Source organism: Athene cunicularia (assembly GCF_003259725.1).
Source record: "Athene cunicularia isolate RWA chromosome 2 unlocalized genomic scaffold, athCun1 chr2_part1, whole genome shotgun sequence".
Lineage (NCBI taxonomy): Eukaryota > Metazoa > Chordata > Aves > Strigiformes > Strigidae > Athene > Athene cunicularia.
This window is the reverse complement of record NW_020799095.1, coordinates 144,291,263-144,308,176: the sequence shown is the minus strand read 5'-3', so window position 1 is coordinate 144,308,176 and position 16,914 is coordinate 144,291,263. Positions and strand designations below refer to the sequence as shown.

The window sequence follows — 16,914 nt, the reverse complement described above, 5'->3', positions numbered from 1 at the left end:
AGGGAAAGTGAAGTATGACAATGAAGATTTAAAACAACAAATGCATTGAACAAAAGGCACATCAAGAAGGGTGTTTTCTCCACAGCTTTTCTGGTTGTCAACCTCTAGGCTGCTGCATGTCAAACATTTTGACTTCAGGCAGTTTCTGGTGACATAAAGGCAAGATGGGACCACTGCATTAAAAGAAGCAGCAACCACAATTGCCTTTAAACATTGTTCTTCATGTTCAACTTGCTTAAAGATTTTTCCCCTGAAGAGCACTAGATTCATTAATACCAGCATTTCTCAATCATCATAATTTGAGTGAGGCAATAAGAGGAACATTGCTATGATTAATAATGCAGTATCATACACTGCATTACTATATTCAATAACTTTATACTTTGTGCAAATACCTACAGGCTCCATTCCTTCCACAGGAGAGCAAAAAGAAGGCAACACCTAAGCATTCTAGTAATTTTCTTCCTTCCTATCTTCTTTCTGAGGAAGAGGAATGAGAGAGTAGGAAAGCAGGAGATGAAACATGCATTGTACCCAGATTTAAGTTTGATGGAAAACAATGCACTTTGACATATCTTTAACAAGACATAAAGCCCGTTTAGGAAAAATATGCAACAAACAAGAACTGAATATCCCAAATTTATGATAAGTCTTATAATATTTCCAATTATTTTTAACATAAGCGAAGATACAAATCTAAGGCTTGGGAATCATCTAATAGGAGAGTAAGTACTAAGAAAAAAAACACTAATGGAGTCTAGGTAGAGCAATTATGAGGCAGAATCCAGGCAATGCTCTTCAGGATCACAATAGTGAGCATAAATATCTGTCTTTTACAAAAGCTTGATCTGGGGTGTTTAAGAGTATTTTCCAGCTCAGAGGTCTGTTAGTACAGGACAGTCTTTTTCCATCCTATTAATATTCCTGTTCCATAAAACAGGGTGGCTGCACTCAAACTACCCTTGGAAATTGTCCCTGAGACGTGTTATCTGCTGCATTTTCTCCCAAATCATTCACAGGGCCACTCTGTCAGGTTAGCAATATCCAATGGCAGTACCCAAGAACATTTCCTTGTATTAATTTCCTTCAGCACAGATTAGCTTCTCACAAACCGCAAAAGTATTCTGAAGTAAAATAGCTTAAAACTGGCCTCACTCTAGGTGGATTTACAAAAAAGATTACTTTTGTAGCATTAAATTTATGGGCATTTATTTCTGAACAACTAACTACTGTTCTCTATCCATCGTGATTTAAAGTTAATCCCCACTTTTGCACCCAAAATTTTAAGTTAAATTCAAGAAAAAGTTATGTGAGACTGTCTAAGTAGACTCAGAGCTTTCTTAAAATCTTAACTGCACTCAAGCCAATAAATCTCGAGGTGTCTTGTGCTAAACCTATAATTAAAGGTCGTTGTGTTGCTGTTACATGACATCAGGTTAAATATACTAATTCCCTATTAGAAATTCAATTTCATCTAGAAGCACATCTTTTTAACATGAGTAATATATATTGTACAGCAGTGTTTCTGCAAACTAGACTTGAGAAAAAGCACACGAAAGAAGTGTTGTGGACAATTCTGAGGTTAGACTTATTCTGTTGTAAAATGTGTTCATTTATGTTTTTAACAAGTAGAATATTTTGTATGAACATAAATTATCACTTAAAATCTTATCAAAATACAATACTATGTACAGTCTTCTTTATTAGAAATGCATTTTTAGTGAAAACACATAATATAAATAGTTTATTAACCCTGAGTGAAGCCTTCTGCCATGGTTTTAAAAGGGAAGGTCTTAACAATTGCAAAGAAGGAATAAAACTACCTACAGCAGACTCAGTCCCTCCTCTCCCTCTACTCAATTAACCCTAAAAAGGCACCTTATAAAAGGGAGGCCCAAATCCTCTCTGGTGTCCTTTAGATTGTAGATCTGAGTGTACACCTTGCCTACACCAGATGAGTGTTCTGGTGTAGGCAAGTGTTGACCAGCTGGTTTGCTTCTCTGCTTCTGGGGCTCTTTAGTACAAAGACTTGAACTTTGACAGTGCAGGCACAGACAGCTATGAACCTAATAACCTCTGGATGTTAGGGCTGTGGCTTAGCTCTACAGAGCCTTGTGGGAAGGGAGGAGAGACTGACATCTCTACAGAGCAATTTATCTGCAAAAAACATGACCCTCTGAACCTTCTTCATGCTTGGGAAAAAGGGGAGGAATCAGGAAATGTGAGGAGGAGATTTTTCCAACTGAAAAAGAGAGGAAGAGACATACTTAATTCTGGTATTATGCTTCAGGTCTCTTTGTTATCCTTTCTATATTCAAATTTTAATGTGTCAAAGAAAGGATATTTGTTTGTTTTATCTGGAGTTAGGCTGTTTTCGGTGGTTGAAAGTGTCCCTTTGGGATGTAAATCTTCTTTTCTCATTCTCTAAGGAAGAACACACTGCACCACGAACACTAATCCTTACCTTGTGCTTTCCTTGTCTGTGACAGTTGTCCGCAGAGTGTTTGGGTTTGGGAGGTGAGGGTATCAGGCACTGCCACTGTGCACATAGTAAATTCTGATTGCAGACTCTGGACTCATGATATATTAGGGACAGACTGTTTCATGGATTATCAAATAGCATGTCTTTCACTATCTTTTAAAATACTTAAATTGTAAATAAGTACATACCCCAACAGTAAAAATACCTCATTTTTAGTGCCACAGATTTGAAAGTCCTCTTTGGGAGTGTGTTGGGCTGTTATGTCTAGTTTTGCTGAAAGATGTTCATCCTTGAAAAGTAAACTACCTGTCTCTGCAGTGTTTAGAATGACCCTTGTGCTATTCTCTCATGAAAACCATTTCATTTGAAAACACATATGAAAAGGGGAACATAGTTATTTCATACCAATACCAATGCCTTCCAATACCATAGCTTCTGTCTGACTCCATTATCTAATTAATAAAGAGTTGTTTAAAAGGAAAATAATTTTATGGCATTTTCTATCCATTGACCATAGCAGTAATATGACAAATATTATTTTGCTCAAGATTCCTCTGAGGCACTCACCATACACTAGGAAGAGAAATAATCTCTTTTTCTGGCAATGAAATCAAATTCTTTCAGATTCTAAGATCTTCAGAAGCACTGATGGTAGTTACATGGCAGGAGCAGCCTGCCAGGATGACAATACAAATTCTACTCTTATCTTGTCATATTTTATTTTTGCCTTATTTTTTTCTTTCTGGAACTACAGCTTGAGTACACAGCAAGGCTGGATTTTCTGTGGCGTGTTCAAGCAAAAGAAGAAATCAATGAAATGAAGGAGCTAAGGGAGCACAATGAAAATATGTTACGAAATATTTTACCCAGTCACGTTGCCCGTCACTTCCTGGAGAAGGATCGGGATAATGAAGTATGTATCAGTTTTATTTTTGATACTTTTGATACTTTTGATACTTTTGATACTTTTGATACTTTTGATACTTTTGATACTTTTGATACTTTTGTCTAATTAGCAAAAGAAAAGCAGATCTGTTAGAACTTAATTCTCAATAGGATTTATTACACAAATACTGCCAATATTTGGTATCTGATCCACATTTTTAAAAATTGATGTTTTAAAGTAAAGGGTTCTGCACTTCCAGGATCACATCTGCAGTGGTGTTCCTAGGGTCAGGCTCACCAGTAGGAGACACAGGGACCTACTAGTGCAAGCCTAACAGAGGGCCACTAAAATGATTAGGGAATTGGGGCACATGACATATGAGGAGAGACTGAGAGAGATGGGTTCATACAACCTTAAGAGTAAAAGGCTGAAAGAGGATCTCATCATTGTCTTCAACTATCTAATGGGTGTTTATAGAGAAGACAGAGCCAAATTCTTATGCAATGTGCAAGCAAAAGGACAAGAGACAATGACACATGTTGTAGGAAGAAAAATCTCAGTTAGATACAAGGGATAAAGAATCCCTGGGAAAGTCGTCATTGCATCAGGGCTCAAAGAGGTTGTGAAAACTCGTCCTGGAGATATTCAACCCTCAGTTGAACAAGATCATAAGAGACTTGATCTAATTGGCTGTGCTTTGAGTGGGAACTGTAGTAGATTACCTTCAGAGGTCCCTTCCAACCTATGCCTCTATGAAAAACTAGTATTCCTAAAAAAGATATGTGAATTTAACAGAATGCTTGTGCAACCTTAGGATAGCCCAATGTTGCAGAGTATTATTATGGCCGTGGCAGTTATTCTGGAAGGAATCTGTGCAACAGGTACTCGCATCTTCAGACCCAAGAGAACATTTCTGCCATTTCATATTGCCCCTGAGTTACCTTTTTGGGCAGTTAATGAAACACCCATTTCAGAAACATCATTTGTGGCTATGTTCCTGAAAAGTGTTGTAGTATACAAAGAAAAGCTTGATAAGGAGACTCTGGATATTTCTCAAACAGGATTTGAAGAGAGGTTGCTGAAGGGATTAAGGGAAGTCCAGAATTTGTTTCTGAAAGCAGCAGTAAGTCATTTACTCCTTATCTGAAATAAGGCAAATGTGTATTACAATATTATCTGTCAATGAAGGGTACTGTATGATGAAACTGGAATTTTCTCATGTAATGTTGGAATTATCTTTCATAATGAAGAGATAACAAATGATGCAAGATTCAGGTTGCAAGCACTGACATAACTATTCATTGTGTAGCAAAAAGGAACCAAGCCTATCTTTTTTTGATTATACATTTTGGAAATAGATGTAGCCAAATGAATTAAACTGCACAATGAGGAATCATTGTGTTCTGAAGATGTGATTTCAAATATCACCTAGGGAAGGACGTCATAGTGAGAAGCTACAGGAAAAGGCACTTTAGAAATCAGCCTCCTGAGGAATTTTACACTCTGTGGGTATTAAACTGCCATAAAAACACTGCTATGCACTTGAAAAAACTGTGTGTGTGAAAGCAACTAGGTTAAAATGCTTCATTACAAATGAAGCAGACCCCAATGCCATCCATGAGTGTGTGCTGGCAATCTTGCATTATGGATTTTCAGGGAATACATGTCCTCTCTTACACATTCATTCACATACACTTACATGCATAATAATCTTTAGAAGCAAACAGATGTCCCATGGATCACTGCTGATGCTTCAGTAATTTGCCACTGAATTCAATTCCACCACCCCTGCTTTTTGTAAGGCAATTTCCAAAGTGACTATACTTGAGGATGATTTATGCATGAGCTGGCTGGCTGTAACATCTACCAGATCTCAGTACAATCAATCCTGCAGTTCATGTCTGGCCATTAAGTTAATTTCTCTGCTCTCAAAAAATGAATTCCCAAATGTGTACTGTAAGCGTTTTCTCCTGGATGTATTATTTCTGTCTTGATGCTTCTTACCAAAAATAGAAAGACGGAGCAGCTGAAGGTTTCAGCCAGTTGCTTTCTATCTTCATGATCTTAGTAAAGAGTATGCCTGAGTGTATATATGCTTCTCCTAACACATATTCTCTAGTCTTCCATAAACATCCACAAACTAACATGTATATTACTTTTTTCTATACCTATGAAAGAGAATAAGAATGTCCTTAGAGTATGGCTTCCATGACCCTGCAGATGTTATTCAGTGAAAGAAACTGTAAGGGCAGGAAGGAAATCAATCTTTTTCTCAAGCAAAGCTTTGCAGTGTCTTTGGAAGCTATTAGAATTTTTCCACTTTTACTGTAGAACGCATTGCTAAACAGTCTAGATAAGTAGCAGCATTAACAACATAACAAAATGCAGGGCAGGGGTTCAGAATGCTTTTCTAGGGAGAAGCAAGATGAAGAAAAGAGAGGAGCCTGATGTATTTACATCAGGTTTATGGCATCCAGCAGTAAGTCCTTTTATTCTAAGACCAAAGTACTAAATTTTCCTAAAGTATACTAACAAGAATATTGAGAAGCAATTACTCCAAGTCAGAAAGTCATAAGAAAAGTCCCAGAGCAAAAATGAAAGTACCCACCATTGGGTAAAACTACAAAGGAGAAAGCATATCAGGAGTTGGGGCAGGGGGATGCTCAGTCCCTGGGATTTTAGAAGTGGAAATTAGTTTTGTTCCTAAAAATTTGTTTGGGTTCATAGAAGAAATGAATGCATTTTCACATACATAATATCACAAACACATCCATAAATAAATCTGTCATTCAGTTCCAGAGTGAATTATATGAGTAACATAAGTGGAAGCTTATCCCAGGGCATATTTTATTCTAATAGCTTGCTGTGTTCCATCCCTTATAAGCTTCTTTCTGTCTCCACTAACTCCATTATCACCCTCATGTTTCTCCCTCCTTTCAAACCCTTAATAACAGGAACCTCACACAGAGCCAGGCAGCCAAATAGCTCCATAGTCACCTTAGGAGAACCACAGTTTACCACACAGTAAGGGATCTCTGAACACTTGTGAATAAACAAACTTGTAAAGAGCTGCAGTAGTGTGAAGTATAAATTATCCACCAGAAAATGTGGTAACTGAGATAAATCTCATACAAAGAGGTCATATTAGACATTTTAAATGGCCCCATCTGATGCCTGTTAATCAACAAATTCAGAAAAATATTTTCAACTGCAAACATTTATGAAACAGACTTAAACAATAATAAATAATAAACATTAGGTTCCTTTTAATTGTCTAACAGTGCTTCCATCCTCTGGTATTCATTCTTGAAAAAAAAAATAACCTTCATTTTTTCAAGCGATTCCCCATATAAATCAAAATGAAAAATTCTATTTCATTTTTTCTGGTGTAACTTCTTGATCTCAGAAGCAGAAAAAGCAGACTTTCAAAAAAAGGCCAAACCCTGCATCTAATCCATGATAAAAATATGAGAGCTGTCAGTCTCCTGCTGAACTTCACTAACAGTATATAAATGCTAACCTCAGATATTAAGTTATTACACATGGAAAAACAAAGAAACATTTTAATAACAGCCAATAAGTGCTCTCTTCCATATATTACCATTTTAGCTCATTTTTCTTCACTGTTCTTTTAGGAATTATACTCTCAGTCTTATGATGCTGTTGGTGTGATGTTTGCTTCTATTCCTGGATTTGCTGACTTCTATTCCCAGACCGAGATGAATAACCAAGGAGTAGAATGTCTGCGCTTGCTGAATGAAATCATTGCAGACTTCGATGAGGTAATGCCAGCTACTAGAGAAAATATGATAGCACTTAAATGATGAGTTCCCAAATACCAAATATATCACCCTAAATTATCAAATTTAATAACTATTCTGCTTCCAGTTAATTGTGTGGGGGGGAGTTACACCAATTAGAATTGTGTATTTTGGGTTTTTATACTTAGTTTTGCCAAACTTTAGTCTGAATGCCCTAGTGAGATAGAGACTGAAATCAATAGTTACTTGAGTATAAACATGCATAAATAAAATCACAGTCTGCTCCAGTGTATCTAGAAGAAGAACATGCCTTAGATCTGTAGAAGAAAGAAGGATAAAGATATTTAAACCAAACAGATAAAAATGTTGTTTTGAAGTCATTGGTTGAATGAACTCAATGAATGTTAAACCTGAAACAGTGTCGTTAAGTGTGAAGCAACAGCTCAGAAGCGAATGCTTGGTAGAGAATGAAATGTGGTGACACATTAACTGAGGACACTTGTCTGGTCAGGTATGTTATACAGGAATAAATGAAATAAAGCCGCTTGCCTTACTGAGGAATTCAGAGGTGAAGGGAATTTTTTTTTTTTAAAAAAAAAGAAAAGGAAACAACATAGAAAGGAAAAGTATTTAGATATCCCATCCAGTTAATTTCAGAAAGGGAGTTGAGGGGGGGATAAGTTAAACAGAAAAAAAGTCAGATCCCCAATGTAGCTATTTCCAGGTGTAAGGAAAACCTGGAAATTGAAGAGCAAGTCAGGAGCAAGTTGTATACTTGTTATATTCCATACCAACTAGTTAGTAAGGAAGCTTAGACAGATGGTATCATGTCCAGCAATGAGACCAAGAGGAATTAAGGAAGAGGACAAATGATAGACCTACGAAGAACTTTGAAAAAAACTTTAAAACTAGGCAAGGTGCAAAAGTAAGGCCAAACTTACCTAGCATGGGGTAGTTTAACCTATACACTGCAAGATTTCCTCAGGGGTGAGTAGATATCCTGAGCTCCCTGAGTGGTAGAAGTAGAATCAGGCATTTCTACCTACCAGTGAGATTGGATCTGTGTGACAGACTGGAGTGGTCCAGAGAGAAAAGGGGAGGGGAAAGAGGGAGGGATGGTGGTGGGATCATTGGTCTGTGACTCTGGTTTTAGTTAAGTTATTGAAAGACAAAGTGGGAAAAAGACATCCTTTTCAGAATTCTGCTGAACAAGGCATGATCAGTACTAAATTAGACAGCAGGGGAGAGGTCACATGGATAGCAAGAAATCATTGAGAAACAGTAAAAAATCCTACCCAAGAAACCCATGTTTAATCTCTGTTTATCTCAAGGAATTTAAATTCATTTCTGTATTGTAGTAAAGTTTCAACTGGAGAAGTGATGAGTGTCTTGTCAGCTTAAAATTAATATGTAGTTCAAGAAAACAGAGTTTGTTCCCTCAAAAGGAGCTGGATCTGGATCTCACATCCCACATAAGCTATGTAACCATGGACAATTATCTAAAGCAGAGAAGGAAAAAACTCTACTTAGGTTATGGTTTGAAAAAAGATAACATCTTTTAGCGCTTTGGCTTTTAACTCAAATACATTATCAGAGTGCAAAAGATGAGATTTTGAGAGAAGGCAAGAAGGCATACTCAATTTTTGCATCTGGACAAGGATTCTGCCCATAGATTAACCATACAGAAAGCTTTTTTTCCAGAAAATTAAAGTATTGGCAGAATTCTGACCTCTCCAGGATGTAGAATACAGCTGAATGATTTGAGAATTACTGTCTTTTATTTTAAAAAAAAAAATATTTAGTTCTACCTCAGTCCTACTTTAAACACCTATCTCTTTTTGAGGATGTAGCCTAGAGTTTTTGGTTTGGGTTGGGTATTTTGCTTTGAAGAGCAAGTATCTATCTCCAAGGGCTTCAGAGGAAGGTACTGGAGGAAAAGTTGAAAGTGGAAGTCATATGACTGCAAAAAAAGAGATTAGAAAAAGAGACTTTTTTAATTCCATTCTGAGCAGCAAGTACCTAAGACATCTCACAAGTTTTGCAGAAAATATTTTCAATTTGCTCCTCTGGTGGAAGTTATGTTATCTTCATTTCATAAGTGGAAAACAAAGGCACACAGGGGTAGTTTACTTTTCTGCATTTTTTTGAAAACAGAAATACTGTTCCCATACCAGAAGCTAGAACTTAAATATGAACCCAGATCAGAGTTTTAATTACATCTTCATCCTTCCTCATCCTGGGCATCTGCATGGGGAATGTTCATCGAGTGGTAGCTCATAAAAACTGAACCAGGGTTAAGATTACCAAAATCTGAGACAACAAAATTGAGAGTTTATCCGTATTATTGGTCAGGTACTAAAATTACTAGTTGGAAATAGAACAACTCATGCATGCATGTGCATTTTAGTAGAAAACAAATCTACTCTCCTATGAGAAGAGCTCTGTAATGTGTTAAGCTCCTGCACTGCTTTCCCTATAGGTATAAATACCTGCTTATCTCTGAGATTGCACAGCTGTCTGCATGCTTCTTGATTAATAGTTTTGTTTTTCTTTCCAGATCTGATTAAAATTATTATGGCTCAAACTTAATGCAAAGCCTATTCCTATAAATTAAAGATATTTTGTCACGCATGTTCATAATAATCTTCACAACCAAATTCCATTGCTGCTGTGGTGATTATTGAAGACAAGGTTTTTATCAAAAGCCCTACCACAATATTACATTCAGGCCCCTAACACCTGTTCTGTAATTAATAAAGGACCTAATTAGGGACTGTATTATGTCCCAGACATGTTTAGTTGAATAATAGATATGTTCTTGGTACGGGTAATAAATGAAATTATGTGATCCCCTGCTGACTGCTAACCTACTTTCAGCATGGTCATGTCGTTAGTTTATTCTGTCTAAGCAGTCTGAAAGGGGATATGTCAGAGAGAACAACTGAAGTGAGTAATCCTATCCATGGAAAAAGAATCAGAAGTCATTTCAGGGATGATGTTTCAGGGGCAGTAATGATTCCATCTAACTGTTGACTGACACTACTATGATGTCACCGTTCCTTGTTTTTCATGATGTTTCTTGGTAAGATTGCTTGCTGCCTCAATACAGCCCTGGAAGCAAAATGCAGATGTGCAGCTGGGAGCAGAGCAGATCGGTTAGCCACGGGAAAACTTTGCTCCTCAGCACCACGTGAATACCTCTGTAGAGTCTCCCAAAGATAGAAGTCTTAGCACAGGAGTGTAAGACATTGGTACCAGGTGCCATTTGCTATAACCTAGGTGATTTGAAACACCCACATGGGATTGTCAGATCCCGTACTGCACCATCGTAAACCCCATGCTGTTCTGGAACGGGCCGTTGGAGGCTTTTCAGGAAAGTATGCTCTAGATGACGCTAGACATCTATGTTTAGACAACTGAATTGACTCCCTAATCTCAAACCAGATTTTACACTGTGAGTCCCTCCTTTCCTAATATAAATGTAGGAATGCTCTGTCTGTAGGGCCAAGATGTTTCTGAATGAAAGCAGTGATAAAAATACAAATTGATATGGCTGGAAAAATGCGATAGGTGCAAAGAATTGGTTATTTCTTTCTTCTTTTTAGAGGAGTTTCCTTGCTACTACAAAACAGAAGGCTTACAATCCAGATCTGTTATTTTGTTTTCCAGGTAATGGATCTATGTTAGAGAGACAAAGCCAGTCAAACAAAAAATAGTGAACAGTGGAACAGAACCTGCCACCAAGAACCGCACAGGGTAGGAGCCCACAGAGGAGTCAGGTTGTGACTGGGTCTTTCTTAGGGAGCCAGGGGAACCTGGTCCAAAAGTAGGTCACTGACTCTTGTCAAAGCACAGCCTTTACTCAGTTGTTGGTTTTTTTTTTTCCCTGATGGCTCATGAATCTGTTGATTTCCAAATTATCCAAGCTTCCTGTCGACTGAGGTAGAATGGGAGGTGCTGGTTTCTGGAATAAAAGGAGATTTTTTAAAAAATTTAACATATAACATCATTCTATAATACAGTTATATATAATTTGCTATTTTGTACCCAAGCACAAAGATGCTGACAGGACCAGTTCATACATCAAAACCCAAATATGAACACTGCAAATCTACTTTTATAATTACCCATTTTTTATATTACTTAGTCTTAAGACACATACAGGGCTAAACTCCCATTCTTAGACATGTTGCACCAAAAAAATATTATTGGAACATTTCTCCTGAAGATTATGAGTCTTGAAGGAATTTTTGGGGTTTGGAATGTAATAGTCTTTCTAGCCTTTTTAATCTATCTTTTATGTATTTTAGTGATGTTACAGTTGGGATTTGTGCTTTAATAAGAGCTTTCTGGTTCATGGGCTCTTTTTCCCCCCATTTCCTTTATCCTGCAGTGATTTACATGGTGTTTATGACAGCAGATTTAAATATATTATGTTGCCACAAATAAGGTTTCAGCAGAAGGCAGGATCCTGCTTTCAGACTCTGCTGATTACTTTGCAATTGTGTGCCATGTCCTGGAACATTCTTTTTTGTGCTACTTTGCACATGTATATATATATTCCAGGGTCTGACCTTCATATAACCTTGACTGTACATGAATTGCGACACTAAGCCATTAGATGCTTTTCAGATACCAACCACATTCTAGTATTTGAAAATGTTCCCTGGACTATACTGGTAAATTAGCAAGCCTATTTAAAATTTTGTACCAAATAGCAGCTGATTTAGGACTGAGTTGGAATGTCTTTCCCCAAAATCAAAATCCATCATCCTGTCATACTGTAAAGAAAGTAATTGGTAAATAAACTGTTATTTGAAGAAGTAGAGAAGTGATCTAACAGACGGGATAAAGCAGGAGGGAAAAGGGGATTTGGAAACAATAATGAATGAGAAAAGAAAAAGGTTACTTAGGATTATTTTTTCTAAATTGCTTCACAGCCAATACATACTTTCTTTCTTAAAGAGTAATTTCAGATATTTATCATATATTTTAAATTACTGTGCTGTTTGCTGTTGCTTCCAGCAACCATCTGGAAATGAAAATATAGACTGTTTATAACCAAGACCATTTTCTCCCCTTGCCCACACACCTGGTGCTCTCAGACGCTTCACAAAAGCAGAGCTACAAGAAATTATCTTTTCCTTTAAGAGAGCAGTTGAAAGAGCTGCCCTTGTAGGAGGGAAACATAGATAATGGGCTTTTCTGGCAGCCTGAAGAAAAATGAGAAGCAGGTCAAGTTTTCGGACTTTCCTGACTTGGAAGGGAGCCATTAACCATATGGCTTTGTATTCCCTGTGTGCAATGCTGTGCGGCCTCCCATTAGAGACAGATGGTGCGATATCTGTACACCAACAGCAAAGCTTCCAAGACCCCGGCGCTCCGGCTGACGTACACTGTGGTTAGTTCAATGGCAGGGGATATTTCATGTTATGCCTTTGGTATGTTTCTCTCTTTGAATGAAATAATCCCTTTAGTTTTTAATTGACAGGAAATTCAAACCCACAAGATGGAAAAAGAATGCACGACAGCGTATAAAAAAAAGGGGGGAAATGCTTCATGAAATTTTTGCCTGACCACAGCGAGAACTTTTTTATTTAAATTCCAGCTAAGTTGAGCCTTTAGAACTGAAAGTCTGAAATTCCTTTTCTCTGTGAACTGTGTTTTTTCTTCCAGTACTGCTTAACCGTATTGATACCTACATTTATTAGATATCATACTGCTTATCATGAAGTTTCCCAGGGTTTTTTGGTATTAACATCAGCAATACACATTTCTAAAGCCTGTGACGGAGCAATGTGTGTCCATATCCCACATAAAGCTCTATTGTCATTAATGGAGTTCACAACCTCAACTCTGCTTAGGTCTCTCAAGGAATGTAAGGCTCTGGCTTCCATTTCATGAAAAGTCCTGAGTTAAACTGTGAATATAAACTTGGAATAGGGACCAAATTGTCACTCCCCCTCCACTCAGTGCTTTAGTCACTCGACTAAATTTATTCTTCCTCTTGCAGATTCTCAATCTGACAAGTTCTTTATGCCTACTTAGCACCTACAGCTATCCCAAATAGATACAGGTGTTCACCACCTCACATTGGTTCCCTGTATTTTTTGTAGAAGGGGAGAATACATAAAAAAATGCTGACTGAATGACTCAATGAACAGACCAGTGTTAGGTCTGACAGTAAGCAGAGGGAAGCATGGGTGGGATACAGGAGGACTTGATCTCTCATAGAAGTTCTTTGGAGGCATCTACTTCCATCCATTGATGGTGTAGGATGGTTAAAACGGTTATTTTAAGTAAGTGGACCAAATTCCCTTCAACACTGGTCTCATCACCTGAATTGTTGCTGTAGCAGCACTTAATTTGCAAACTGAGTTCCTCCAAAAGAGATTTAAAAGCACTTTTAAGTGATTTTCTTCTTATATTCACACATACATACACAGAGAGCTTGTCTTCACTAATTTTCAGTGATTATACCTCAGGTAACACAGGATTCACCTGCACTTAAATTAGGCTGGAATATGTATGTCTTACATTACCCATTATGTGATTTACCAGCCAGCTTTACAGAGCACAGCAGAATTTAATTTGAATGCACTATGAGTGGATGATGTTGCAAAGAGTCCCAGCTCAGTGTGTCCAGAACCCAGAATAAACTGTGTGCTGTGATCAGCTGAAAGATACCACGAGTGCAAAGATTCATTCTGATATCTGTAGAAGAAATTTGCATTGAGTTACAGAAGTAACCCTGGGTTTTTTTACATATATATTAGTTACTAGGTGAAGAGAGATTTCAAGATATTGAAAAAATTAAAACGATTGGCAGCACATACATGGCCGTGTCAGGATTATCACCTGAAAAACAGGTAAGATACAGTTTTCTTTAAGAAGCAAAGCTTTTGGTGTGTCCAACCATTCATATTAGAGAATATTAGTGTCATATTTATGATATACATAGATCTGTGTCTGCCAAAAGAAAAAAGACATTTGGAACTTCTGGCAGACAACAGTTGCACTTCTTGATGAATTGAAATGACATCTTGTGCTCAGAACAAGAACCATATGAATTCTTTCCTCAAATTTAGGTTTATAGGAGAGAAAAAAATCTCCTTTCAATCACATTGATGTGAATCTAGAGCAGGCCTATCTATATCTTTGGACATACTGTAAAGTTACCACTGTAACTCAGACTGGAATCTGGCTGACAGCCTCCAATAATCTATGGAGAGAAGATATATTAACTGACAGCATACAGATCCATCAGTTCAACTGAAGAATATCACAAAGCCAAAAGCCTGTACACTGCTCTCACTTGCAGAGGTGTAAACCAAGCTGAGGGAAAAATCAGCCACAGAGGACATATGCACAGTCAGAGTCATAAACCTCAGATAAGTCAGATGAGAGAAATCCATTCATAATTACCCGTAAGAATATGCCTGGAAAAAAAGGTCTCCAAAGGAATAAGATGAAGCTCTAACATACATTCATCGGGAAGTCAGCTGTTGCTGAAATCTATCTTGCTTGACAGTTGGTGCCTCTCCCCAAGTAAGAGGATCACAAAAAAAGGTGTGCTGCCCCAGATCAATCATAGAGTGGGAATCAGATCTGCTCACATTAATAGCAACTGCAGGAAAAGCAGAAGTCAGGTTAGTGTGAGCTTTATAAACTAGAAAGTTTCCATTGTTTGTTTACAATACATTATAAACCATGTGGAGTGTAACTAGCTGAGCATCTCCCACCTATGGAGTAACAACTGATGCTGTCAGCTAGAAACCCACAAAAGTAGACATGCATGAGATTTTTGTTTGTTCCAACTCAAAATGTTTCTGTTCAGAGATGAGCAAAGAAGGACTGAGCATCAGGGAGGTATCTGGTTATGGCTACACACCTCCTAAACATGTCTTTTGACTCTTGATGTGGGTAAAAATTCAAAGGAAGAAAATCTTTATTGCATTTCCAAGACTGATTAACTCATCCTTTTTCTTGAGCTGTAACAGCCTAATGGAGTTTTTATGTATGTTCTAAATACATTTATCTTCATACATACATGTCTATCACCTTGTCAGTATCTAAGAGGTGAGGGCTGCTGACAGAGGTTTGCATGCTGCGAACTGAATGAGTCTGAGGGCAAGGACCGAGCACGGGAGATGCTTATGTTCAGTATTAAACACTGAGAATAATGAAAATTGTAAAGGACTGGACAGCATGACTTGGGGGGCAGGGAGGGGCTTGCAATGCTTTATTTCTATGAACTGGAAATTTGTTTGATGAAAGAATTACCTGGCTTCAGAGTAGATGAGATGACATCATACAACAATCAGGCCAAGCCCACAGCTGTTCCTTACTCCACTGCCTACTCAAAGAAACAATTAAGGACTTCCCCTTGAGAGTCTCTGTCCATCATGTGCTCTGTTGGTGTTCTGGGAAGACTAAAACTTACTCCTGGTCCCCATCTGTATATTGACTGCCCTGCAGGAACAGAAAAGGAGAAGGGGCCGGGAGTGACTTGGCTGCCCTAAGCTGTGGTGATTAATGAGCTACAGAACAACCTTTTCCCCCCCAGTTAACCTGTCCCAGGATGCCTTGCTTACCCTGTTGTTCTGGCCACTATTCCATCCCTGAGAGTACCAAAATTGGTGTTTTTCCTGGGTGATAATTTCAGCATATCGTTTCAGAAAAGGAGAATTGTATCTTTCCCTTCTTCCGCTCTGCTTCTTGCCTACATGGGTCATCCCTGGTTCTCACTAGTTTTTGTCCCTTGCACCTGAGCTATCTCAATCCTGTCTGTACTTTCTTTCTCAGCCTTAGAGAGATTTCACATGCCTTATTAATTCCCTTCATTGCCTGTCAGATTATTGACAGGAAATTACTTTCTTTGGTACTTCACACTAAGCTTCTCTTTATCCAGGTATACAAGTGTTGTAATATAAATGGGAAGCATTACCATTAATAATACCCTACCACTCTTGGATCTAGTATGTTGACACTATTCTTACAAACCCCAAATTCAGATATTGGGAACTTGGTAAGAATGGGTGGGAGCTGGGCAAATGAAAAACTTTTCTAACATATTGGTTTATAACTTACTCTTCAGCAATGTGAAGACAAATGGGGGCATTTGTGTGCTCTGGCTGACTTCTCCATAGCTCTGAATGAAAGCATACAGGAGATCAACAAGCATTCATTTAACAACTTTGAACTCCGTATTGGTAAGCATAGTTCAAACACAAGAGCTAAAATGGGGTTTTGTCTGCAAGGATCCAACTCTGTAAGTGCACCCCAGGAGCATTGCAAGGACATGTACAATTTAAGAGACTTCAATACTGTATCCTCTGTTTTCAAACTGACTAAATTTCAGGCAAAATTAGAAATAAGAAATACTTCATTTATAGAATATGGGCCATGATTTGGGGACTGCAGGAGTTCTAGGTATTGGTGAACTGTGGATGGGTAGCATAATTAAGCTACCATCTTTAGCAAGTCTGGCCAAGACCCAATGGATATAACACAAGAAGTGAACTGGGGAGCCAAGACCTGACCCCAAGCTTGAAACTGGTTTACACAATCTCCAGTTAATCTTCCTGTCTTAGATTCTTCTTCAGTAAAGAGACAATAGTAGCTTATCCTAAACCCTGTGTGTAGGTAGTACTTTGGTTTTGCACAAAAATCGAATTCCAGTTCTGACCTTACCAGTGGCAGCAGCTCTGAATCGCTGTGATGGGGAGCCTCTTATCCTGGAAGGATATGCTGGGTGGCTAGTAGGATGGGACATGAAAAGATGA

The 16,914-nt window shown here is 38.0% G+C and overlaps 1 protein-coding gene across 1 annotated transcript in view; it reads left to right on the top strand.

Moving 5' to 3' along the window:
* Window positions 1–16,914, top strand: part of ADCY8 (adenylate cyclase 8) — a 133,111-nt gene that overhangs the window by 114,655 nt on the left and 1,542 nt on the right. Inside the window, exons 13-16 of the mRNA XM_026841894.1 lie at window positions 3,237–3,395; window positions 7,004–7,150; window positions 13,906–13,998; window positions 16,227–16,341. Of these exons, the coding sequence (XP_026697695.1) occupies window positions 3,237–3,395; window positions 7,004–7,150; window positions 13,906–13,998; window positions 16,227–16,341 (514 nt within the window). The remainder of the gene's footprint in view (window positions 1–3,236; window positions 3,396–7,003; window positions 7,151–13,905; window positions 13,999–16,226; window positions 16,342–16,914) is intronic.